Source organism: Physeter macrocephalus, chromosome 21 (genome assembly GCF_002837175.3).
Source record: "Physeter macrocephalus isolate SW-GA chromosome 21, ASM283717v5, whole genome shotgun sequence".
Lineage (NCBI taxonomy): Eukaryota > Metazoa > Chordata > Mammalia > Artiodactyla > Physeteridae > Physeter > Physeter macrocephalus.
The window spans coordinates 844,173-870,360 of NC_041234.1; the positions used below are offsets into that span (position 1 = coordinate 844,173).

Here is a 26,188-nt window from a genome sequence, read left to right on the forward strand (position 1 = left end):
GAAAGGAGATAAGTGGTTGCGGGGGCAGCTGGGAAGAGGCGTGGAACCAGATGAAGGTGGTGGTTGCACAGCACTGTGAATGTACCCAACGCTACTGCATTGTTCACTTTGAAACGGTTAATCTATGTTATGTGAATTTCACTTCAAGTATATATATATATATATATATATATATATATATATATATATGTTACTGATTTTGATTCCTGAGGGTTTTTTTTGTTTTTTGTTTTTTGTTTTTGCGGTACACGGGCCTCTCACTGTTGTAGCCTCTCCCGATGCGGAGCACAGGCTCCGGACGCGCAGGCTCAGCGGCCATGGCTCACGGGCCCAGCCGCTCCGCGGCATGTGGGATCCTCCCGGACCAGGGCACGAACCCGTATCCCCTGCATCAGCAGGTGGACTCTCAACCACTGCGCCACCAGGGAAGCCCCTGAGTTTTTTTATGCCCCCTTAAATTCTGTGCCTGAGGCCAGGGCCTTACTTACCACCCCCAGTCTTGGATCTGTTTCATCTTACTTTTTACTACAAATAAACAGAGTGAAAAACTGAAATAAGCTTGGGCCACATGCAAATCTGTGGCTGAATTCCAGGTAACAGAATGACTCATTTTTGACACAAAATTAGTTGTTGCGCGTGCTCTGCCAGCCTTCCCATATAGCCCAGAGAAGGCTCAGTTACCTGGATCCTTCCTCACCACATGGACATCACCATACACCAGACAAGACACCAACACACTTTCTGCCCATTGAAGTTGCTGGGAAAAGTTTAATTGGCTACAGAAATTTGCAAGAACCAAAGGTCACCTCTGGAGGAAAAAGAAAACTACCCCTTTGATTCTGGTTCATGGAAGTGCATATTATTAGATTCCCCTCGAGGCTGTACATCCCATGTTTGGTGGAGAAAAGAGTGAGTCTATGAGTGTGGTGATTCCCTTAGATAGTTCCTTCATCCTGGCTTCGGTTACTTCAGAGCCTTAAAAAAAAAATAAATAAGTATTAGCCACATCAGAAGCTGAATAATATGTCTTGCTAGTACCTCCAACTAATCTTTGCACCATTTTGGTTTGCTTCTGAAGGTCTCCATGTCTGTGGCAAACCTAAATTGACCTGGATGTGCCTTCCCTGGTGAACAGGAATGTTCTGCCCCTAAGTGAAATACGAAGAGAAGTCACACTGGAGTGATTGACTCTGTACGAATTTTCCAAAAGCTGCCGTCCCTGCTAAAGAGCAGGGTTGTCCAGGCAGCATCTGCCTCTGAGCATGAATGGAATAAAGCCATCCAGGCTGCTACCTTCTCTAATAAAACCTCCAGGAGCCGTGAGGGACATAAGCTGCCCCTGGAAGCCAAGCCAGTCTCTGGCATCTCCCTACAAAGAAAGAAAACACTATTTTATTTTCTACAAATCCAAGGAAATCTGCTTTTCCACGAGTGACCTAGACCAGGAGTCAGCACACTGTGTTTGGAAATCGAGTTTTATTGGGACACAGCCCTGCCCATTTACGTACATACTGTCCAAGCCCGCTCTCCCTCTCCAACGCGCTGGAGGGCCCACAAAGCCGAAAACAGTCACTGTCTGGCCCTTTACAGAACAAGTTTGCTGGCCCCTCAGCTACACTATCAGCCTCCACGTATCCATGTATAGGTGCACGGATATATTTATTCCTGGCCTCAGGTGCATTCCTAACTGCCTGCTTTCTCAGGTGCATTCCAGATTCCCAGAAGCACAATCAGCTGTCAAGTCCGTCCTGCTAACTACGCAAACAGGAGCATCCCAGGGGAGCAGGATCCTGTGAGACAAGTCCTGTGATGCTCCCTTCTACACCAAGAAGACAGCTTGTCTGTAAAACAAACAAGAACGTAAAGGTTCCATCTCACCCTCTCAGGCAGTGCTGGGGATTCCAAGTCACGTATCAGTTTCAGCTGATTTCCAACTCAGCTATCCTTGGCTCTGAAAAGCTGTCATCACTGGCATCGCTGTATCTATCACTAGAGCAAAAGACGAATTAACTTAGCAAGGTGTAAAAAACTCTGGACAATTTTCCTATTTACAATCCTAAACACTTTCCATAATTAACCCCCACTAAGAGAAGATACTAAGGAGTATTCTATTATTACTTCCTAGTCACTCCAGGAAGACGTTAGTCCAACCACAACCAACGGTCTCCTTCTTTTGTCAGAGGAACTGATCACTTGCTTGTGTCTTAAATTGGAAGTACCTTATTCAGAAAATTTATAAAAGCATTTCAATTTAGACTGAAATTTATAACCTTCTGAAGACCACTAATATAGGTCAACAGCATGAAAGTTTTCCACTCCAATAAACATTCTCGTAGGTCGAAGGGTCTGAGAAATAATTTGCACAATTTTGCTATTCTCAAATTAGAAACTTTATGTGATGCTCCAACTACCTCAAGTTACATGTAGTATTCAAAGTAGGACTGATCATTAACATAGATGCCGCCATCTTGGGTTCCCGAAGAAATACACCTTCTCCATGAGATAGGCCTGCAACTGTACTTTCACTTTGAGCCACGGACTCAGTTTGGGGTTCCTCTTGCTTGGTTCCAAGTAAGTCAGCAGGTTGATCAACCACTCAAGAGTTCTACTGATCTATGAAGATTACATTGTCAGGAAGTAAGTGTTTTATGCCTGACCCATTCCTAGCCTTGGCCAAGTTTTTGCTGACTTATAGCAATAGAAGTCTGAATTCCATAACAGGTGAAAATCCACTTTTTTTTAAAGAGAGGAGAGGGAACAATTGGAGAAACCCTATGCTGACAGGCTAGAAAACAAAGATTTACCCTAAACATATGGAGTAAATATCAATAAATACATAAACAAAATCATAACAGACAACCTCACTCTCCTCCCTGACTTTTGGACAAAATACTGGAAAGGGGGAGGGTGGGGCTAGAGTATGGAGAAGACACAGAAAAAGATCAAGAAATGGCAGAAAAGACAATATTACTTAGATGAACAAAGAAATCAACATATCCTTAAAACCAATCAAGTAGAAGATACCTCCTAGTTAGATTTTAATTCAGGAAAACCACTTCTACTGTTACAAAAGGGTTTCCAATAAAGAAAACACAGGAATAACCAAAGAAAATATATTTTTAAAAAACAACCCCCCAAAATCGATATATCCTTATCCATGCACTCTCACTACACAAACGTTGAGTCCTTCCTGGTTCTCTGCAACAAAAGGGGATTTGGAAGATGCACTCAACTCCCTATGTGAGAAGAAATGAAGGTCAAGGGTGTTCAAGTGACTCACTAGGCACACAGCTCGTTCAAGGTGGGACCAGGATCCCCATCATGCTAATCCAGGCCACAAGCTCAAGTAAGCTGTGTGCTGCAGTGGGCCCCACAGGGCATGTACCCTGACCCCACAAGTGAGAAGGTCCAAAGGGCCAAGGGAACTCCACTTTCTCAAGTATCTCAAGCTTCCTTCCCCACCTCTGAGCCCAGAGAGGAGTGGGGCGGGCCCACATCTTCACCCTCCCACTCCTGGTTGTACTAGTTATTAGCCACATGCCTTCGGGCTGGTCACTTGACTCCTTGAGAGTCTAGAAAAAAGTAGTAACAATACCTACCACCTCATCAAAATGTTATGAGGGCCGAAAGAGAATGCATAAATGTGCTCTGAAACTATATGAAAATATGAGCTGTTGCTCTTTATGGGGGTTATGTGTTTACAACGTGATATCTCTCAAAAAGTCATGGAAATATAAAGAAGCGGCGAAAACTGCCAAGTGCATGATTTTCAGAAGTCTTTCCTGTACCAAGAGTAATTCCCTACCCACTTCAGCAAGTGGACTTGGGTGGGTCTAACCTAATGGCTCTCATTTCCTGTCTGCTGGCTGTCAGCCCCAAACTCTGCCAATGCATCAAAATGGCACAGGTTGAGTCTAACAAAGGGAAGCTCCAAGGCAAATGACTGGGTTCACTAATTTTCTTTCATATGTGCTCAGGGGCGGAGGTAGAACAACCACATAAGCCACAACACTCAAGAACAGAATTCTCAAAATAGGCAATGCTGCTAAATAAACATGCTGATTTTATGGCATTCATGCTCCAGCAAAACACAAGTGCTAGAAACACAATTCCACATGCAGAACAGCAGTGGTTCCTGCACATCCAATAAAATGCGGGTGCTGTTTTGTGCCATGTAAGACTTAGGGCTTCATTTTTGTTTCACACAGAACGGACTTAAGTCATAAGATACTTATCTGGGCATATTTTCACTTAATTCGAGACATCTCAGCTCTATCTTAAGACAACCTGTCTTTTAAAATAACCTCTGTACATACACACACACACACACGCACACACACACACACTTCTCAGTGGGGAGAGTTATTAGATATTAGGGTCTTACATGTTAAATTTTTTGAAACGCCGCAGAATACAGAACTATTCGTGTGTGCCTTGTTACATTTGAGGAGCAGAAAGTTTTAAACCGGCACTGTCCGATATGGTAGCCACAAGCCGCAGTAGCTATCTAAATTTAAATCAACTAAAACCAAATAAAATTTAAAATTCCATTCCTCACGTGTACACACTGAGCCACACTTCAAGTGCTCAATAGCCATGTGTGGTTGGCAGCTGCCATATTGGACAGTGCAGATTATAGAACATTTCCATCACTGCAAAAAGTTCTATTGGATAGCACTGATTTAAAAACAAATGAATGATGATTTTTTTTTAAAAAAAAACAAACCATAATCACCATGCAATGGTTCTCCTTATCACTCCCTAAGAAAGGTTTTTTTAAGGTCTGGCTATGTACAGTCAAAATCACAGCAACTCTCTCTCATACATGCATGTACCCCCCAAATAATGGAAGCACTCTTTTAAAAAAGTTTTTTACTGTACTATTTCTTACAAGACAAAATCAAAATCACCAGCGGCAACGCATGGGAATCGCTATCCTTAAACACTGGCTGGACTTACAAGACTTGACCGCCATGGTCTACATGTGGTTCTTTGACAAACAAAAGGCTTGTCATAGTCAAGTTTGTTTGTCCAAGACTCCTGGTTCCTAATAAATTCCCAATATAAGAAAACATATATTCCAAGGCACCAGGGCAAGGGTAGAGTAATGCCTCATACAGACTACCTTTTTTGCTACCCTGATGCAGCCACTAAACCATTTCTTCCCGATTAACAGAAAGAGGTGGTCGGAATTTTTAAAAAATTTAATAGCATACTTAAGATTCCCAGCATGCATACATTCCTATAATACTTTTTATCAAAATCCATTTCATATGGAGAAAGCATGTTTTAAAACAGGTTGCCATGCACACAGTTTCCCCCAAAGCATTGTTATTGCTATGCTTACTTCCTTCTCAAAGAGCCCCTGGAAGCCATAAAATATAAGAGCAATGGAATAAAAACTTAGTATGCTTTGAATGAGTTTTGCATTGAATAGTAAACGGTAGAACAAAAACCTAGCAGGGCGTTAAAAGCACAGTGGTCTAAATCTCTATTAACTCTGTCCCTGGCTGGCACCACATCATCTGCAGGCAGTGAATCACGATCAATAAAGAGCACCTTTTAAGCAACATTTAATCCCTGAGGGAAGGCATACTCAAATGGGGTTTATCAGCAGTACTTTACAAGAAAAAGTCTCCAGGTATGGTTTTGGAGTCCAACAGTAAGGGAGGGGGACTGTTTTAAAGATGTTTAAAATAACTGCCAAAAAAGAAAGCAAAAAAGAATCTTTTTTTCCAGTTCACTTTTGCTTGAAATGTAACAAAGGAAGAAAAGTAGTATTTTTATATCAGTTGAAAGTTTACAAAGCACCATCTCAACTGTTCCTCATAGCAACCCTAAAGGATGAAGATCCTGAGGTTTAGGACTGGGGACTTGGAAAAAAAATTACCCAGTAAGTGGCAGATCCAGAAAATAAACCCATAGCACCCTCTCTACTTGCCCACACTGTCCCCACAAAAATAAAATATTTGCACCTTACACTGCAAGAATGGCCCCTGGCAACATCAACCATGTAGCCCAAAAGTTAAAATAAAAAGCAAGGTGATTCCAAGTTTAGAACAGTGCTGGAAAATGCACATTAGATTCACACAGGAGAAAAAGAGTATCTTACTCTCCTAGTCAAATAGAAAGAGACACCCAAAGTGGGATAAGGATGCCTTAGAAGGAGAAATGCACACTCTATATATAATCAGCGGAGAGGCCACACCCACCTCTGATGCCCACTGTCAGTAACAATTTGGGGAACCAGCATCCTAACAGGCTACAGATTGGCATTCCCTTTTCGCTAAGCACTTCAGGAATGCATAACAGGAGCCAAGGGAGACGTGAGAGCCGAAGCCAAAGCACTAAACCCTCTGGCGGAGTTCAGGCTGTTCCGTATGGATTTGTGTGCATTTTATGCTGTGAGTCAAGGGAAGCCATTTAGAGATTCAAGCTCCAAAATAATGTAGGAAGAGCATTCTGCCAGCAGAAGATGGATTGAGAAGAGGAAAGCTGGAGGCCTGGAGACCAGGTAGGAGGCTTTGAGTAGGCAAGAGATGAAGGAGACGGGAACTAAGGTGAAATTCATAATAGCACAATAATAATTCCCATTTAATTTCCTACCATAGACCAGGCACTGTGCTAAGTGCTTTCCATTTAGAATAAAACGTACTCTTCATCACTACCATGTGAAGTGAGTACTATTACCATTCCCTTTTTACAAAGACTATCTCAGCTGGGGGTCTGTATCTGAGGACTCCTAGAAGAATATCGATGGATGGGAGGCTTTAGGGATATGAATACCGTTCCAATTGCTATGTCTGTGCAGTTTTCCAGGAAGTGGGTCCACAGCTTTCATCACTTTCTTGGAAGGTGATTTGTCAGCCTCAAAATGTAGAGAACCATTATACTACCCGATGAGTCCCCCAGGACAGGGTGTGTGTTCTTATTGGACTTGCAGTTGATTCTCTTGCACCCAGCACCATGGCTAGGATGGCGTGAGCTCCAGCACATGTGGCGCATTGAGTGGATGCTGAAGCACGCAGCCATCAAACAGCAAGAGCATCATGCAACTTGGAAAAATGTGTACGAGGTGTTCAGTTCAAAAGACAGGCTTTTGTAATTAATAAAGACTCTGTGGTGGTGCTTTGAGAATATATGAATATCCTGTTTTCCGAAACCTTTCATCCAATGGTTTTGGCATCCAATGGTTTTGGCATCTCCTGATGATCCTTATTTGACTCAGTTATTACATTGGGGGTTGCATCTACATTTTTTTAAATTGGCCTTTTGTTTTTTTTGAGTATTATTATGGAATTTTTAAAAAATGTAATGTGTATAATCCAATTTTGTCATTATTGTTTTTGATGTTCAAACTGTCCAAAGTTATACAAAATCTCCCCTTTGGTTTTCGAACTCTTCCTTCCTTTAAGCCTAGCAATACATTCTGGGCTCATCTCGTACTTTTTTGACGTTCAAACTGTCCAAAGTGAGCCCCTCTCAAGTGGCTTCTTTGACCTTATACAAAATCTCCCCTTTGGTTTTCGAACTCTTCCTTCCTTTAAGCCTAGCAATACATTCTGGGCTCATCTCGTACTTTCCCTGCCCCAGACCTGAAACCAACCATTTCTTCCAGGAACCCTAGTTCATTTCAGTGGGGGATGGTATTTTAGAAACTAAAATGGAAAAAAATGTTTCTTTACAAAAGAGACGTCCACACAGTCACTACCTTAACCAGGTGATAAACTCAGCATCATCCACCGTGTGACAACAGAGGGAAGGTTATGTGCCTTACGTGTCTCCTGACGTGTCCTTATAAAGTCTGTAACAGCCCCAATGAACTATTCTTCCCAAAATCTCTAACCTGATTCTAATCATGAGAAAACAATCAGATGAATCCAAATTCTGGTCATTGCTACAATTGGCCTGGCCTCTTTATAAAAGTCAATGTTATGCAGAACTGAAAACGAGAGGGTGATTTACCCAGATTAAAAGAAACTAAGGAAGCATAACCCAATGAACCTCAAATTAAGCACTGATTACGTTTTTTTGATTTCAAAAAAAAGCTAAAGATACATCTGGAGCTAAATGGAGAAATTTAAATATGGACTGGATATTAAATGATGTCATTGAATTAATGTTAATTTTCTTAGGTGTGATCATGATACTGCATTTACATAAGAAAATGTCTGCAGTTTTAGAAAATGAATGATAAAGTATCTAGGAGTGAAGTGCTATGATATTTGCAACTTATAAATGATTCAGAAAAAAGTATATACACAGAGAAAGAGAGAATCAAATGTGGTAAAAAGGCAACAATTGATGAATCTAGGTGAAAGGTTTACAAGTATTCACTGTACTATTCTTTCATCTTTTCTGTAGGCTTGAAAGTTTTCAAAATAAAAGAATCAGGAAAACTACACACACACACACACACACACACACTATTATGATTACAAGCATGAAAGGAGTCATACGGATATGGACTAAAGACTGGAAGCAAAGACTCAAAAGCGAGCACAGGGGCTATGTTAGGTTTATAGGTTTATGGATGCTTTTTCCTTTTTTCTGTAATGCCTCAGCTAGAAGTCCACAGAAAACAAAATGTTCCCAGGCTGGAAGCCAGCATGTCACTTAGAAGGAAAAGCCCAGTAGGAAATGGGTGCCTTCGCTCCCTGACTGCTGCCAAGATTCAAAGAGAAAAGTGAAGAGGGAAGCCTGAGCTTGCAGGAGAGAAGGGACTCAGATCCCAGGAGCACACCCGGGCTCAGGAAATGGAAGGCGCTGACTCCAGCTCTGTACTTCCTTTAAGGACCCTCCGATTATGAAGTAGTTTCAACTTCTGAGTTTTGTCTGAAACGATCAAGCTAATACAGTGCATCGTGGAGTTAACTTCCCTCCTCTTTCTGTACCGGCCTGCCTCCTGTCTCACCACAAAAAGATGATTTCTCTGCATAAGAGATAGTATGTATTGGGTGGAGACATGGAATCTAAGATCCTAAAACCTAGAATAAAATGCTACTCACATGTCTTAAGATTCCGGTTTTATACTTTAAAAACATGTTTCCCAAAAGAGCTGCATTTCTGTGAACTGTTGACTGAACTCCATCTCATTTCTTGCTTTCAGACATAGAACACATAGAACAAGCACTATCTAAGCACAAGAGTTTTACTCTGACCTGACAGAGGGGCATGATAAATGTTGGAATCATAAAAACTGGAAGTCGTTCCTGACCTCGGTGTGGAGTGATTGCACCTCAGGGCCTTGCAGGGCAGCCCCAGAGACATGCGGACTGAAAAACAACCTATGAACTTTAGACTCCCATCCCTCTTCTTTTTCCAGTTGCTTAAAAATGGAATTCTGAAACAACAAGGTCCTACTGTATAGCACAGGGAACTATATTCAATGTCATGTAATAAACCATAATGGAAAAGAATATATATATAAAACTGAATCACCTTGCTGTACACCAGAAACTAACATAACACTGTAAATCAACTATACTGCAATTTTTTAAAAAAATGGAATTCTGGACAGAGATCATGTGCTTTGTTTCCAGATACTGAAAAACTCACAATTATAAGAACCTTTGGATATTCTATTTAGTATAAATCTACAATTTTTTATTACAATTATATGAAGCAGTCTCATTCCATTACATCATACACCAGCAAAGCCATGAAAATTTGTGGATACCGTTTAAACATGGGACAAATTCTATTTAGACACCAGGGGAGAGACATCAGCAAGTAATTCCAATGATTTATTTAATGGACCATAATTTCCCATTGGATTTCTTTATTCTAAAAATGGTTTATTAGACTTGTGCAAAAGAGTTAACACAGAAGGCCTGAGGCTGCTATCTTTATTTAGAAGGGCCTGCTTGCTGGGGAACTTAGCTTTCAGAACGTTTTCTCCATTACTAACTGATAAGGTCATTTCATTGGGCCTAGGCTGTTTGTACAAGCAAGGTGATTTGTGGTGAACGCTTGCTATCCTTCTGGGAGCCTGGAATTTGGGTGGCTGCTAGGCAGAGAATGCCCATGTGACCAGTCTCCTATAGAAACTCTAAACGCTTAAGTGTCAAATGGGCTTCTCTGGGCATAAACACGACACACTGCATTTTTACTGCTGGAAGGAGGGTGAGCTCTGTGTGACCTCTCACAGGAGGGAGAGAACATAGGAAACCTGCAGATAGATTTCTCCAGACTCTACTTCTACCTCTTTCCCTTACTGAGCCGGCTGTGTATGCTTACTCTGTCACTGAAATGAATTTTAGCCATGAGTACAACTATATTCTGATTCCTTCTAGTCAATCATCGAATGTGTGGGTGGTCTTGGGGGACCCCCAAAACAAGACTTAGCTTGATTTTGCAAGTACTTCTGAGTAGCTTATAAAAACCTACAAAAAAATTGAAACTATTATCCTAAAACTGTTATGCCTCTTGAACAGACCACCACAGGTGGTGGACCTGGTCTTCATAACTGCTGCCATTCTATAGATACCAGAGTAGCTGAGAGTTCAGCTCACCAGCTCTAGATCACAAAATAATATTCTTACTGCAACTTCCCCGGCAATAAAAGATAAATGTTCTCCACGAGGCAGAAAGCAAAGGTTAGAGCCCAGGTGTATTTGCTCAAAGCCAAGGATTTTTTTACATTGTGGGTTTTAAAGACATCAGCTGCACATGTGCCATACATTTAAATAATATCAGCCAATTTCTGGGAAAGGAAGTCATTAGTCTAGTGTTCATATTTCTTGTCACATTTGTTTAGGATTGATTACAGACAGTAATCTTGTTTGACAGAAATACAGTCCCAACTCAGCTCGCATTAGAGCCTGGCCATCAAAGCAGTTATTTGCTTTTCAGTGCTCACTAACACCATGGAGCCAGGCAGAGAGGAGCTGAAGCACAAGGTTCCTCTGGAATCCTAGGGTCTGCCACTGGATTAAGTCATGGGCACCATTCTTAGTTGGAAAACCCCCTGCAAGGTGTCAAGATTATACTAGACTATATCCTCCCCTGCTACCTACATTTAGTACTGTAATGGGTAGTAAGCAACCACTGCATACTAGGGAGCCAGGGAGACAAAGATAAATAAGATGCTGGCTGCTCTTAAGGACCGCACCAGTCGGTGGCTGATAGATAGGAATTCTCTGACCACCATGGAAGCCTGCTAGTCAGCTGTGATTCCAATCCCAGCATCAGAGTCTTGTTAAGAGATCTTTCCCTTCTTTCTGAGACACTGTGCCTCGCTCAGCAGTTGCTGGCAAGCAGTCACTTTTCTCAGAAACTACTGGTGAGCTTTACCCAGAGACCACCAGGCCCCAGGCAAGAACTGGCGGGCCAGCCAGCACACAGGTGGGCGGGCCACACAAACCAGACGCCATTTCTATATTAGTTGATGCTTGCAAACAACCAGATAGTTATGCATGAACAATTATGTGTGCGTTACTTCTCCCAGCCATCTCACTTGTTCCACTGTCATCCTCCTTTCACGTGTGAGCACCTGAAATAATGGAGACAATAAAGCGGCTGGGAAGGGTTGGAGCATATATCCAACACGGGACCACACTGGAATGTCCAATCTGCTGTGTAAGCCATGCAGCCTCACAGCACAGGAAGCTCATCTTCATATGCAATCTCATGCAGAACCAGGCCACGTGAGCCAGGAAAAGTGGAGCTGAAGCTCCACTGAAGTAGGGAAGCTGAAGCAGGGAAGAGCCTGGAAACCTCCCCCTATCCCAGTCTACTCCTCATGGCAGCCTGGATTCCAGCTCCACAAGGCACGGTGTGAAAACCACTGCACTGGTTCAAGAGTGCAGGGAGTGATCATTAATTCATTAAGAGACCCAACATGCAAAATATGTAAAGCTGTTCCCATCTGAACACACAGTTAAAGGAAATGCTAGAGAGCTGTGAGTCTCTCCTAGCAGGTAATATCGCAAACAAGCAGGCTTGTGTAACAAAGCACACATGGACACACCACACAGCGATCCTGGCAGTCCTCAAATGCAATATCACCAGGCTCATTTGCTAGGATGAGGGTCCACAATGGTAATCTTCTAAACAAGATATATCCAGTTATTGTGGTAATAACCCCTACCTAAGAACATGATTCCGGCTAGTTCCTTTCACTTTGAAAGTTATTACGTACAATATTCTTAGATGAGAGGAAGTAAAGATGTAAATTCTCCCCAAATGAGTATTTAAATATAAAGAAATTTTAACGAAAATCCCTAAGGGATTTTTTTATTCAAACTTGACTCTAAAAATCATTATACAGGTCCTCCAGAAGAGAGAAAAACACATTTTTTAAAATGTTAAATAAAAATGAGAGTAGGGTAGATAAGGGCTTGATTTACAATAATCCTATGATAATGAAAAGGGTGGTAAGGATTCAGAAAAAAGAGATGAAATCACCAATGGAACAAAACAGAAATCCCTGAAACAAATCTAAATTACTTCATTGGCAGCTGGGGAGGGGGGCAGTGTAAGGGGGATGCAGATTCCCTGCCTCACACAATACACCAAAAATAAAGTCCATATAAATTACAAATTGAAAATATAAAATTGAAACCATATCAGTCTCCCAAGGCACTAGAAATAAAAACAAAAATAAACAAATGGGACCTAATCAAACTTAAAAGCTTTTACACAGCAAAGGAAACTATAAAAAAAAACAAAAAGACAACCTATGGAATGGGAGAAAATATTTGCAAATGATGCCACAAACAAGGGCTTAATCCCCAAAGTATACAAACAACTCATATAAGTCAACCAAAAAAAAAAAAAAAAAAAAACCAATTGAAAAATGGGCAGAAGACCTAAATAGACATTTCTCCAAAGAACACATACAGATGGCCAACAAACACATGAAAAGATGCTCAACGTCACTAATCATTAGAGAAGTGCAAATCGAAACTACCATGAGGTACCACCTCACACCAGTCAGAACAGCCATCATTAAAAAGTCTACAAATAACGAATGCTGGAGAGTGTGCGGAGAAAAGGGAACCCTCCTACACTGTTGGTGGGAATGTAAATTGATGCAGCCACTAGGGAAAACAGTATGGAGGTTCCTCAGAAAACTAAAAATAGAGTTACTATATGATCCAGCAATCCTACTCCTGGGCATATACTTGGACAAAACTATAATTCAAAAAGATACCTGCACCTCTATGTTCATAGCAGCGCTATTCACAATAGCCAAGACATGGAAACAACGTAAATGTCCACTGACAGATGGGATAAAGAAGATGTGGTACATAAATACAATGGAATATTACTCAGCCAAAAAAGAGAACGAAATAATGCCATTTGCAGCAACAAGGAGACAACTAGAGATGATCATACTAAGTGAAGTAAGTCAGAAAGAGAGAGACAAATACCACATGATATCACTTATATGTGGAATCTAAAATATAGTACAAATGAACCTATCTACAAAACAGAAACAGACTCACAGACGTAGAGAACAGACTTGTGGTTGCCACGGGTGGGGGGATAGAGAAGGGTGGATTAGGAGTTTGGGGTTGTTAGATGCAAACTATTACATTTAGAATGGATAAACAACAAGGTCCTACTGTATAGCACAGGGAACTATATCCCATCTCCTGAAATAAACCATAATGGAAAAGAAAATTTAAAAAAGAATGTATATACATGGATAACTGACTCACTTAGCTGTACAGCAGAAATTAGCACAACATTGTAGATAAACAATACTTCAATTCAAAAAATTTTTTAAAAGAGAAACCATAAAAGTGCTAGTGGAAAACAAATGGGTAATTATTTATATAATAATCTTTCGATAGGGAAAGATTTTAGGCAGGATACTAAAGACATAATCCACATAAGTAAAAGAGTTGACCACATATAAATAAAAAAATACATGAATAAGGACTACATAAAGTCTTTATTTAAAACTTTAGGGAAAATAAAAACTAAGATAAAACTAACAAAAACTAATGAAAGCCATTAACAACTTAGAAAAAAAAATCACTTTGAAAAAGTATGTGTAACCTAACAAAGGATTAATGTCCTTTATATATAAAGAGCTTACCAATCATTAAGAAAAAAGGAGGGGATTTCCCTGGTGGCACAGTGGTTAAGAATCCTCCTGCAAATGCAGGGGACATGGGTTCGAGCCCTGGTCCAGGAAGATCCCACATGCCACAGAGTAAATAAGCCCGTGTGCCACAACTACTGAGCCTGCGCCCTAGAGCCCGCGAGTCACAACTATTGAGCCCGCGGGCCACAACTAATGAAGCCCGCGCACCCAGAGCCCATGCTCCACAACAAGAGAAGCCACCGCAACGAGAAGCCCACGCACCGCAACGAAGAGCAGCCCCTGCTCGCCGCAACTAGAGAAAGCCCATGCACAGCAACAAAGACCCAAAGCAGCCAAAAATTCATTAATTAATTATAAAAAAGAAAAAGGATAACAGCAAAAGGAAAAATAGGGCGAAGGATATGAACAGGCTATTCATAAAACAAAAAGCCAATAAATGTATAAAATATTCATATATATTTATTAATCAGTCAACAAAAGAAAATCCCTTTTTTAACCTATCAAAAAGACAAAAATCTCTAAAACGATACTCAGCATCAGCATGATTTTGAAAGCTGACACATTACCATTGTAGATGTGACTAAATCATTTTCACTAAGAGAAAAAAGTATGCTTGTTAAGAGGGGAAAAAAATGATTCTCCACTTTTTAAAAAAATCCTACAATGATATCAAATTTTATGAGAAACCTAAGATGTTGATAACTGCACCTCAAGTCACTGTTAAGAACTGTAAGCTGGTTACCTGGAAGACAGCTTGCATCCCTGAAGGAGGTAGGCATTCAGATTCCCAGTTGCCGCAAGTAATAGCCCCAGGTATGGAGGGGAAGGCTTCATTGGCCTAGAAGAAAACTCAGGATGGAATTGGACACCGACAAAATAGGGGTGATCTGAAATGAGAATAATCATAATACAATTGAAGCAGATAAATATGAGAACAGCTTTAAAGGTCTTCTTATCTTTAAATAAGAAAACTCATTAAATGGTAAAGTGATTATTTAACTTGTTACCAACATAGCCAGTTATTTTCATGATCCAACTTGGTAGTAGAATTTCAAATTGCAAAACACATCTCATTAATAAGAGATCCAGCATTTTATTTGTGCAAGGTGTTAGAGTGAGCAAAGTTAAGCAAAAGTTTTTGAATGGGAAGATGATCTGCTTTCCCCAAATCTGCCCGCTATCTAGACCCTTCACAGACGTACAGTGGTTCCATTTCCACGGGTGGGGCCCAGGGCAGGCCACCCTAAAATATGCCTAAATGGCATATTGATTATTTTGAATTAAAGTTACTTAAGATTGAGCTGATGGGGACTTCCCTGGTGGCGCAGTGGTTAAGAATCTGCCTGCCAATGCAGGGGACATGGGTTCGAGCCCTGGTCCGGGAAGATCCCACATGCCACGGAGCAACAGAGCCCGTGCACCACAACTACTGAGCCTGCACTCTAGAGCCTGCGAGCCACAGCTACTGAGCCCACGTGCCACAGCTACTGAAGTCCACGCACCTAGAGCCCGTGCTTAACAACAAGAGAAGCCACCGCGATGAGAAGCCTGCGCACCGCAACGAAGACCCAACGCAGCCAAAAATAAATAAATGAATTAAAAAAAAAAAAAGATTGAGCTGATGCAACAGGGACACTTTGACACACACCCCACCTAGTCTCCTGAAAGCAGGAAATAAATCTCTCTTGTGAAAGGTGTACTTCCTGCCTCTGAAGTGGAAGGATACCCTTATCACCAGAGACAGGGAATTTGGGCAGAGAAGCCTATATAAACACATTTGTGACTTCTTTAATTTACTACCCAAGCCCAAACTTTGTTTAGATTCTTCACTAATTAAGCACCCAAAGCCTAAGTCTCTTTGTCCTGTTAATTCCTCACATATTTATTGTTTCTTTGTCTAAAAAGTATAAAGGCTGCCTGCTTTGGCCACTTCTTAGGTCCCATTTCTATGAGACCTCCGTCTGCATGAGTTAAAATTTGTTTTTCTCCTGCTTATCTATCTTGGGTCAATTTTATTATTAGTCTGACCACAAGAACTCAAGAGGGTAGGGGGGAAAGGTCCCCTCCCAGCACCCTGGTATCCTCATACTTAAGGCTCACTCTTTCTCTTAGATGGCTTCAGGCCATTTCCCACAAGGTCTCCTTTCCCAAGGGATGGGTCCCCTGGGAATGCACCCGGTATAACTGCTTTTCTAGTCACAGCTCTGGGCTGGATATTAATCATGGATAGCACCATGAAGCTGAACAGGCACTCATATTTCAGCATACGCCAACGTATCTCTTGTGATGAAGAGTCTCCAAGTGATAAAAGGATGCCCTTTCAAGATGTTAATGGTGGTTACGGCTCAAGGGGTGAGAGTTCAAGATATTTTTATTTTCTCCCTTATATTGATACTTCTCCGTATCGTGTGAACCTTTACAATGAACACATATTTCTTACATTATCAGAGGGCAAATAAAACTATTACATATTGAGGGTTGTAAGAAGTCCCTATATGAGCAATGCAAGTTCTCCTAGATGTAATAGGAACAGAAAAGTAGCTTTTCTCAGGTATCTGAAATCCCTTGTTTGGGAATGGTAAAAATTAATGGGTAACATTTCCAAATCTGGGTAGAAATTTTCTAGGATTACAAATTCCTCTCCCCACTCAGAACTCTCAAAAAATATGTTTATTCCCAGATTAGGAAGCAACTCCTAATTAGAGATTGGGCAACTCTCTAATCTCATAATTGCTATAGTCAAAGCATGGTCAGCATGTATTCCTTACTTTAAAAATCATTTTAATGGCCATATACATATCAAACTGAGGATGATAAAATACAAGTTTTATAGGAGGAAGTAAATAACTTTAAATCTTTCAATGAGATGCTTTATCAAGTAATCTGAAAGTCTAGTATGGAATTCAAAATCACAAATCCCCATCACTTACCACTGAAGACCCAAAACTACTGCTCAGTAGTAAGGAAATGATGATTGAACGGCAATGTCCACTCTCTTAAGGTTATCATTTAAAGCTTATCCCTTAACCTAATAAAATAGGTAGCAGGCTAGCAGAGTGTTCTCATCTAATAGTTATGGAACTTTAGAAAAGGAAAGGACTTCAGAAGTAGGGTAAATGTACAGGTATAGACGCAGAAGCCTGGAGAAGCTTTGTCCTGTTCCTGGTCGGCTAGCTGGGGTTTCAGCTTTCATCGTCTGACTACTAGCTCACACCTCCCTCTGCACCTGTGGGGCCAGGTGTGTCCTGGGGCGCTCACTGCCCACTTCAGAAGCTTTGATGTAAGATCACCATTTGTTCTCTTCTGCAAAGGATTGATCTTTCAATTCTCATATGATGATGATGATGATCCTTCTCCTATTTTGAGTCTTCTTTATAAAATAGTGGCAGTATCAGATAGTAGTTTTTCATGTTTATTTTAATTTTTACTCCTTACTTAACTAAATAAAAGTTGGAAACCCGAAAAAAATAATAAAGCTTTGCTATACAAAATGGTAGCCCCTGGCCACAGGTGACCATTTAATAAACTCATTCAAATTAACCGAGCATATTTCAAGTGCTAAATAGCCACAAACAGCTAGTGGCTACCATAGTGAACAGGGCAGAATACTCCATTATTGCAGCAGATTCTACTGGACAGCTCTGAATCCAGAAAAATCCAGTGTAGAAATCCTCTACATCATATCCAAGAAGAAGCCTCCTTGAATTAGAAGAACATTCAGGTATGAAAGCTTGGTGAGAGGAATGCCGCCTTCTCCCAGGAAAGTGTCCCCTTCAAGAAAAGAAGAGAAACCATCTGCCCTTAGAAAAGAAAACAATGCCGCTTTAAATTAAAGATGTGACGAATCTTGCAGCACAGCATCTAGGGCTGTCTCTGAAAGAAGCCGACAATAATTGTGTTTTTGTACCACTGGAGACAGAAGCTGAGCAACGGATCGTGTCATAGCCAGGGAAAGAATATTTGAATGAATGGATCGTTGCTCTGAAACACTTTACCCAAAAAATCCAATATGAGGAAAGAGACTAAAAACTTTTTATTTTGATGATGTTCTATCAGTCAAAGTATCTTTTAAATAATGCTCTTAATTGCTTTGAAACAAATTCTGACATTATACTAATCTCAAGCTTTGTCGTTCCTTTTAGAACTCCTTCAGGAATGTAGTGATTCATGGATGTGATAAGGGTAGCTAAGATCAAAATCATCTGGGAAATTTTCCTTAATAAAATGAATTCCCATGCAGTCAGCTTTTTAAAAATTGCAAGGTTTTACAGCAGGTCTCATTTCCTTTCCAACCCACATGAAATTTGAAAGTGTCAATGGGAAACTAAATCCTTGCGATGAAGAAGCTTCTAAGAGTTTGCTGGTAATAATGAGAGACAGGAGAATTAAAGAGAATAACTACTTGAACAAAGTAAACAAATAGTAATTTGCATAAGAAATTTCTCTGCCCTCTCACATGCCAGACTTAAGAGACTTCAACACCAAACAGTGACACTATAAAAATTGTAAATGATGGGCATTTCCATCAGAAGGACTACAGAAAATACATCCTCATATTCTAATTTAAAACTTCAGGCATGGATTGATAATCTTAAGTGGAATGTCCAATGAAAACAAGAAGAACAATAAAATCCCACAGAGGTGGTGGCAGAAGGAGGCTCCGACCTGGTTTAGCTCCAGCCCCGACAGTGACTGGCTGGATGGCCCTGGCAGGTTGCTTAACCTCTCTGCACTCGGGTCTCCTTCTCCATAAAGTAGGAATAACATCACCCGCCTTGTAAGTTACATAAGGCACGTAGAGTCCCTAGCAAGGGGTCTGATGAGAAGCACCTAGTGAGTGCACACTCAATGTCCACTGCTTGCCTTCTTTCTGGGTCCAGGTAACATGCTACAGTGGTCAAAGAAGCCTTTCCCAACTTCATTACTCCTCCCTGCTCGGGAATTCTGAAGTACCTGAACAGTTGAGAGACAGAAAAGGAAAGGGACAGAGAAAAGGAATTTGAAGTAGAAGAACAATGACACGGACTAAAATGGACAAAACAGTAGGAAAGTTAGAAGAAGAGTAAGTAGTTTGGGTTATCTGGAGCCTAAAGTATACAGATTGGAAAAGGTAGGTTCTAGAAAATGATGCTACCATTTTTAGAGTATCCTGTACACACTAAGCATTCAATAATGAGGATGGTTTATACAACAAATTATTGTCACATGTGCTGCACAGTCAGTCACCAGTAGTGAGGAGGGCACTGGGCCATTCTTCCTCAGAGGAGGGAGAAAGCAGAGTGCTACTCAACAGTGGGCTGCCTGCCTTTCCCAGAGCGTCTAACCCAGAAGCTGCAACAAGAGACACCCCAGGAAGGGGGCAAGGACGCTAGGAAGCATACTACTGGTAGATCTGGTAGTCTCCGAACACTACATCGTTTTATGGCAGGTTCACTCTAATAGGCCCCAAAATGATTAGTATTATAAGCAATCTAGTTTTTCATGCACTTTATATGTAGTGCATATTATTTCTATTTAGCTGCATATTTATTTCAAAGGAGAGAGGAAAAGAAAGAGAGCAAATAAAATGGGTCTCAAGTTATATCTTTGTATGCTTACGGTCGACAAAGAGACATTAGCTCACCACAATCACCACAAAAATTTTCAAAAATGAAGAGCCCACTTACTTGCCAGTTCAATGATTTCCATCCTCTCCCCGTCGACATCCTGACCTACAAAACTTAAGTCATTCTGCTCAAGTTGGTTGATCAGGCTAGGATTCACCTGGAAAAACAAGAAATTAAGTATCTTTGGACAGCAGAGCAATACAGACATATCAGCTTATGAAAATGTCCTCCACCAACTGGGTGGATTTTCCATTTCGGTGATGCTCTAACTAGGAGTTAATTTCTATTTATATTCAAATCTCAAAGCCTATTTTTAAATTCATGATGAACCTGAGAAATAGTTGGATCACAGCCCTTAAATTTGGGAGGCCCACCTTCTATTGTCCAAAGATGAGTTTCAAAAAGTAGGACTGTGAGACTACATCAAACTAAAAACTGTCTACACAGTGAAGGAAACCATCATCAAAACAAAAAGGCGGGGAATTCCCTGGCAGTCCAGTGGTTAGGACTCCACGCTTCCACCGCAGGAGGCATGGGTTCAATCTCTGCTTGGGGAACTAAGGTCCTGCAAGCCACGCAGCGTGGCCAAAACAAACAAACAAACAAACAAAACAAGGCAACCTACTGAATAGGAGAAGATATTTGCAAACCACGTATCTGATAAGGGGTTAATATCCAAAATATATAAGGAACTCATACACCTCAACACCAAAAAAAAAAAAAAAAAAAAAAACAATTACAAAATGGGCAGAGGATCTGAATAGACCTTTTTCCAAAGAAGACATACAAATGGCCAAAAGGTACATGAAAAGATATTCAACATCACTAATTATCAAGAAAATGTAAATCAAAACCACAATGAGCTAGCCACCTCATATCTGTTAGAAAGGCTATCATCAAAAATACAAGGAATAACAAATGTGGGAAAGGATGTAGAGAAAAGTCCTACAATGCTGGTGGGACTGTAAATTGGTACAGCCACTAAGGAAAACAGTATGGAGACTCCTCAAAAAATTAAGAGTAGAACTACCATATGACCTAGCTATTCCACTTCTGGGTACTTATCCAAAGAACATGAAAACACTAATTCAAAAAGATATATGGGGGGCTTCCCTGGTGGCGCAGTGGTTGAGGGTCCGCCTGCCGTTGCAGGGGACACGGGTTCGTGCCCCGGTCCGGGAAGATCCCACATGCCGCGGAGCGGCTGGGCCCGTGAGCCATGGCCACTGAGCCTGTGTGTCCAGAGCCTGTGCTCCGCAACGGCTGTGCCCCGCAACGGGAGAGGCCACAACAGTGAGACCCCCGCGCACCAAAAAAAAAAAAAAAAAAAAAAGACATATGCACACTATGTTCATTGGAGCATCATTTACAATAGCCATGATATGGAAACAACATAAGTGTCCACTGATGGATAAAGAAGATATGATATATATATATATATATATATATATATATATATATATAAATAGAATACTACCCAGCCATAAAAAAGAATTAAATCATGCCATTTGCAACAATACGGATGGACCTTGAGGCTATTATGCTAAGTGAAATAAATCAAAGAAAGACAAATATGATTTCACTCATATGTTGAATCTAAAACAAAACAAGGGCTTCCCTGGTGGCACAGCGGTTAAGAATCCACCTGCCAATGCAGGGGACAGGGGTTCAAGCCCTGGTACAGGAAGATCCCACATGCCACAGAGCAACTAAGCTTGTGCGCCACAACTACTGAGCCTGCGTTCTAGAGCCCGCGAACCACAACTACTGAAGCCTGCGTGCCTAGAGCCTGTGCTCCGCAACAAGAGAAGCCACCACAATGAGAAGCCCACGCACCGCAATGAAGAGTAGCCCCCTCTCGCCTCAACTAGAGAAAACCTGCGTGCAGCAATGAAGACCCAATGCAGCCCCCAAAAAATGAATAAATAAAATAAATGAATTTTAAAAATATATATTTAAAACAAAACAAAACCAACCAACAAACAAAATAAAACAGAAACAACTCACAGAGAACAGATTAGTGGTGACAAGCAGGGAAGGGGGTTGGGGGGTGGGCAAAATGGGTGAAGGGGATCAACTGTATGATAATGGATGGTAACTAGACTTCTGGTGGTGATCACCCTGTAGGGTATACAGATGTTGAACTACAATGCTGTACACCTGAAACTTACATAATAAAAAAAATGTAGGACTGTGACACAGATATCTGTCTTGAAACCTTGAGACTAGCTATTGATAGCTGTCCCTTTATTTGCTTCTTCCCTTGATTTATGTGTAATTAACTCTCTCTCCCTAAATCACAAATCTGCTTGAGCATTGAAACTATCTTATTTCCCTTGTGACTAAACCAAAAGCTTTCTTTATATATAGTTACATAAATGCTCTAAAGAGAAGCTTGGAACCACTTTTCTACTAAAACACTGGTTATAGATGACAACTTGATGACCTGGCTCATGGCCCCTTCCCTCACTCATCTCATCAGTGGCCCTTTCTCAAACTTTTCAGCCTCTCCTTCACAGAAAGTGCTTCCTCGTCAAAAATCAAAGTGGGGTGCCACCTGTCCTTCTCAATCTTAACCTCATATGCTTTTATTTCATTTTTTAAAAAATAAATTTATTTATTTTATTTTTTTATTTTTGGCTGTGTTGGGTCTTCGCTGCTGTACACTGGCTTGCTCTAGTTGCGGCGAGCGGGGGCTACTCGTTGCAGTGCGCGGGCTTCTCATTGTGGTGGCTTCTCATTGCGGAGCACGCGCGCCGGCTCTAGGCGCGTGGGCTTCAGTAGTTGCAGCACGTGGGCTCAGTAGTTGTGGCTCACAGGCTCTAGAGCACAGGCTCAGTAGTTGTGGCTCACAGGCTCTAGAGCACAGGTCAGTAGTTGTGGCACATGGGCTTAGTTGCTCCACAGCATGTGGGATCTTCCCGGACCAGGGCTTGAACCTGTGTTCCCTGCATTGGCAGGTGGATTCTCAACCACTGTGCCATCAGGGAAGCCCTTTATTTCATTTTTAACATTAGTCTAGGTCTCATAATTTGTAATTATTTTTCCTTTTTTAATAGCTTTATTGAAATATAATTCACATACCAGGACTTCCCTGGTGACTCAGTGGTTAAGAACCCACCTGCCAATACAGGGGACACAGGTTTGATCCCTGGTCCGGGAAGATCCCACATGCCGCGGAGCAACTAAGCCTATGTGCCACAACTAGTGAGCCCGTTCGCCGCAACTACTGAAGCCCGCGCACCTAAAGCCCATGCTCCGCAACAAGAGAAGCCACTGCAATGAGAAGCCCGTGCACCGCAACGAAGAGTAGCCCCCGCTCGCCGCAACTAGAGAAAGCCCGCACGCAGCAACAAAGACCCAAAGCATCCAAAAATTAAAAACAATCAAAATACCCTATACCTCTAACCATCATCCCCCAATTTCCTTATCACCACGCACGTGAGCGCACGCACGCACACACACACACACACACACACACACACACAACTCTAGGCAACCACTAATCTCTATTCAATTTCTTTAGATTTGCCTATTCTGGGTATTTCATGTTAATGGACTCATACGATATGTGGTCTTTTGTGACTGGCTTCTTTCACTTCACGTAATGTTTTCTAGGTTCATCTGTGTTGTAGCATGCATCAATACTTCAGTTCTTTTTACTGTCAATTTTTACTGTCATTTTATGCATAGACCACATTTTATTTATCCATTCATCAGGTGACGGACATTTGGGTTGTTTCTACTTTTTTGGCTACTATGAATAATGCTGCAATGAACATTCGTGTACAAGTTGTGTGTGGACATATGTTTTAATTTCTCTTGGGAAATTAAATATACCTAGGGATGGAATTACTGGGTCACATGGTAACTCTGTTTAACCTTTTGAGGAACTACCAGATGATTTTCCAATGTGGCTCACCATTTTACATTCCCACCAACAGTATATCAGAGTTCCAATTACTCCACATCCTCACCAATATTTGTTATTTTCCATTTTTTAAAAAATTTATTTTTATTTATTTATTTTTGGCTACTTTGGGTCTTCATTGCTGCGCATAAGCTTTCTCTAGTTGTGGCAAGCGGGAGCTACTCTTCGTTGCGGTGCACGGGCTTCTCATTGCGGTGGCTTCTCTTGTTGCAGAGCACAGGCTCCAGGCACACAGGCTTCAGTAGTTGTGGTGCACGGGCTTCAGTAGTTGTGGCTCATGGGCTCTAGAGCGCAGGCTCAGCAGTTGTGGTGCACGGGCTTAGTTGCTCCGCAGCATGTGGGATCTTCCCGGACCAGGGCTCGAACCCGTGTCCCCTGCATTGGCAGATGGACTCTCAACCTCTGCGCCACCAGGGAAGCTCTATTTTCCATGTTTTGATTATAGTCATCTGAGTGGGTGTAAAGTGGTATCTCTTTATGGTTTTGATTTGCATTTCCCTGATGACAAATGATGTTGGTTATCTCTTCATTTTCTTATTGGCCAATCATATATCTTTTTTTGAGAAATGTCTCTTCAGATCTTTTGCCATTATTTATTATTAAGTTGTACGAATTCTTTATATATTCTAGACACAAGTACTTTGTCCAACATAGGACTCAATCTGTAATTATTTTATCTGTTAATTTTTGTCCTCTCCAATTAGAACGGAAGCTCCCTAAGAGGAGGGAGACCATGTGTGTCTTTCCCCCTCTCATCTCCAGTACATATGAGATGCAAAATAAGTGTGAAGGAATGAATGGCCACACCATCACGTGCACAGCAGTTCCTACAACTTCTAGTTACCACTTAGGCAAAGCAGCTCAATAATTTTTGTCCCACCAGTTGACCCAGTTCCCAACGGAAATAAGACCAAAAATGGCCTACACTCAGCAAATTATGTTCCCTAATTGTAGTGACACTATTGGTAGCCTACCTGGCATTGACTCCCACTTGTCCTCCCTCAAAACAGAACCCTGGGCTTGTTCTGATATCTACTCCACCCGCATATGGCCCATGGGACTCCACCTTCCCCATTCTAGAAGATGGTCCTAATTGGTCTAAGCCAAACATGATAAACCCATCCCTCTTGGCAGATGAATGATGGAAGAATCCAAGTTTAAGCCTGGTTCAGCGCTGCCCTGGCAATGGTTACTGGTTCACAAGTGGGCAGGTAATCTAAATTGACCCAATCAGGTCTAGGAGAGATGCATGTTGCCTCACTTGCCACTGGCAGCCATCTTACAACTATGAGGGAAACCAGCCTAAGGACAAGGCAGACACACAGAAAAGGGTAGGGCCAAGGGACTCCTAGACACAGCAAGAGCCCTGACTGTACCATGCCTGGAGCCCGCCAAGCCTCTGGACTACCTATTACCTGAGATAACAAATTTCCTTACTGCTTAGGCTGGTTTCAGTGAATAATGAGCAGGAATTTTGACTCTTCACAGTCAAAAGCATTGTAATTGGTACACCAATTAATCCCTGTACAGACAATTTGCATTTTGGGGAACGTAGGCTTCTCATGTGGCAATCTCAACAATAACTCCTCTTAATCATGTGACACTAAGCTTCATGCTCAATGTAGCTTCCAAGAGGCTCCCAAACCAAGAGTCCATCATGTGATACCCAGAGACACATCCTTATCCCGAGAGGCATTTGGCTCAGAAGATGCAAGTACCCTTTTCCCAACTCTGCCAAAATAAAGGGCAGGAGGTTCAGGAAAAGGATAACAGCTTTATCTCAGTCTAAGAGACAGCAGTTAGGGTAACAGAGAGCCCTGAAATGTCCCATGTGCAGAAACTTAAAGATTTTGCCTTTGGAAAGCCAAGACCAGAGTCTCCCCGCCCCTACCCGCCTCCGCTGGGAAATCTGGCACTTCTCGCCTGAGCCCTATGGACACCAGGCTGGACAGCTTCTCCAGAGGCCCGCTTGTGATCACTGGGGTTCCTCACACTAAGCATCTATATTCCACAGTAATTCAGTGCGACAGCCATACCTCATACCGATGTCTGTGTCTTTCTTCTATAAAAGGAACGTCACCATAAAGTTTCCCTGCAAAGATATGAAAGTGAAATGAATATTGTAGTAATCAGCTTTGGAAGCACATCCATGGCATCTGTGTGGGGGAAATCTCTTTGATCTCTATCGGTCTATCAGAGGCCTAAAAATGAACCAGACTCTAGATAGTAATCTCGATTTTCTTTTCTTATAGGACAGCCATAGCTTCTTTGAAACCCTGAAGCAATTCTCAAGTAAGCCATCAGCAGTGAACAGAGGGAAGCCCACCATGGACTCCAGCAGAGGCCCTCCTTCCATACGCCTGCCTGCAGAACGGAGAGCCCCAGGGACATCTGCACCATCACCATTGTGCAGATTCATAGACCCCGAATAGCCAAAGCAATCTTGAGAACGAAAAATGGAGCTGGAGGAATCAGGCTCCCTGACTTCAGACTATACTACAAAGCTACAGTAATCAAGACAGTATGGTACTGGCACAAAAACAGAAATATACGATCAATGGAACAGGATAGAAAGCCAAGAGATAAACCCAC

The 26,188-nt window shown here is 41.6% G+C and overlaps 1 protein-coding gene across 6 annotated transcripts in view; it reads right to left on the reverse strand.

Annotated features, from left to right (window-relative positions):
• Positions 1 to 745: 745 nt before the first annotated feature.
• Positions 746 to 26,188, reverse strand: part of CTPS2 (CTP synthase 2) — a 150,205-nt gene continuing 124,762 nt past the window's right edge. For 5 of the 6 annotated variants that reach the window (XM_028482647.2, XM_028482649.2, XM_024115282.2 and 2 more), the window contains 5 exons: positions 25,633 to 25,688; positions 19,726 to 19,822; positions 14,802 to 14,946; positions 1,879 to 1,989; positions 746 to 975 (listed from right to left, as the gene is read on the reverse strand). In XM_028482647.2, coding sequence (XP_028338448.1) covers positions 1,920 to 1,989; positions 14,802 to 14,946; positions 19,726 to 19,822; positions 25,633 to 25,688 — 368 coding nt within the window. In that variant the 3' untranslated portion in view covers positions 746 to 975; positions 1,879 to 1,919. Of the gene's footprint in view, positions 976 to 1,878; positions 1,990 to 14,801; positions 14,947 to 18,922; positions 19,013 to 19,725; positions 19,823 to 25,632; positions 25,689 to 26,188 lie in introns of those variants that run through there. The other variant, XM_028482648.2, reaches the window with a different exon arrangement.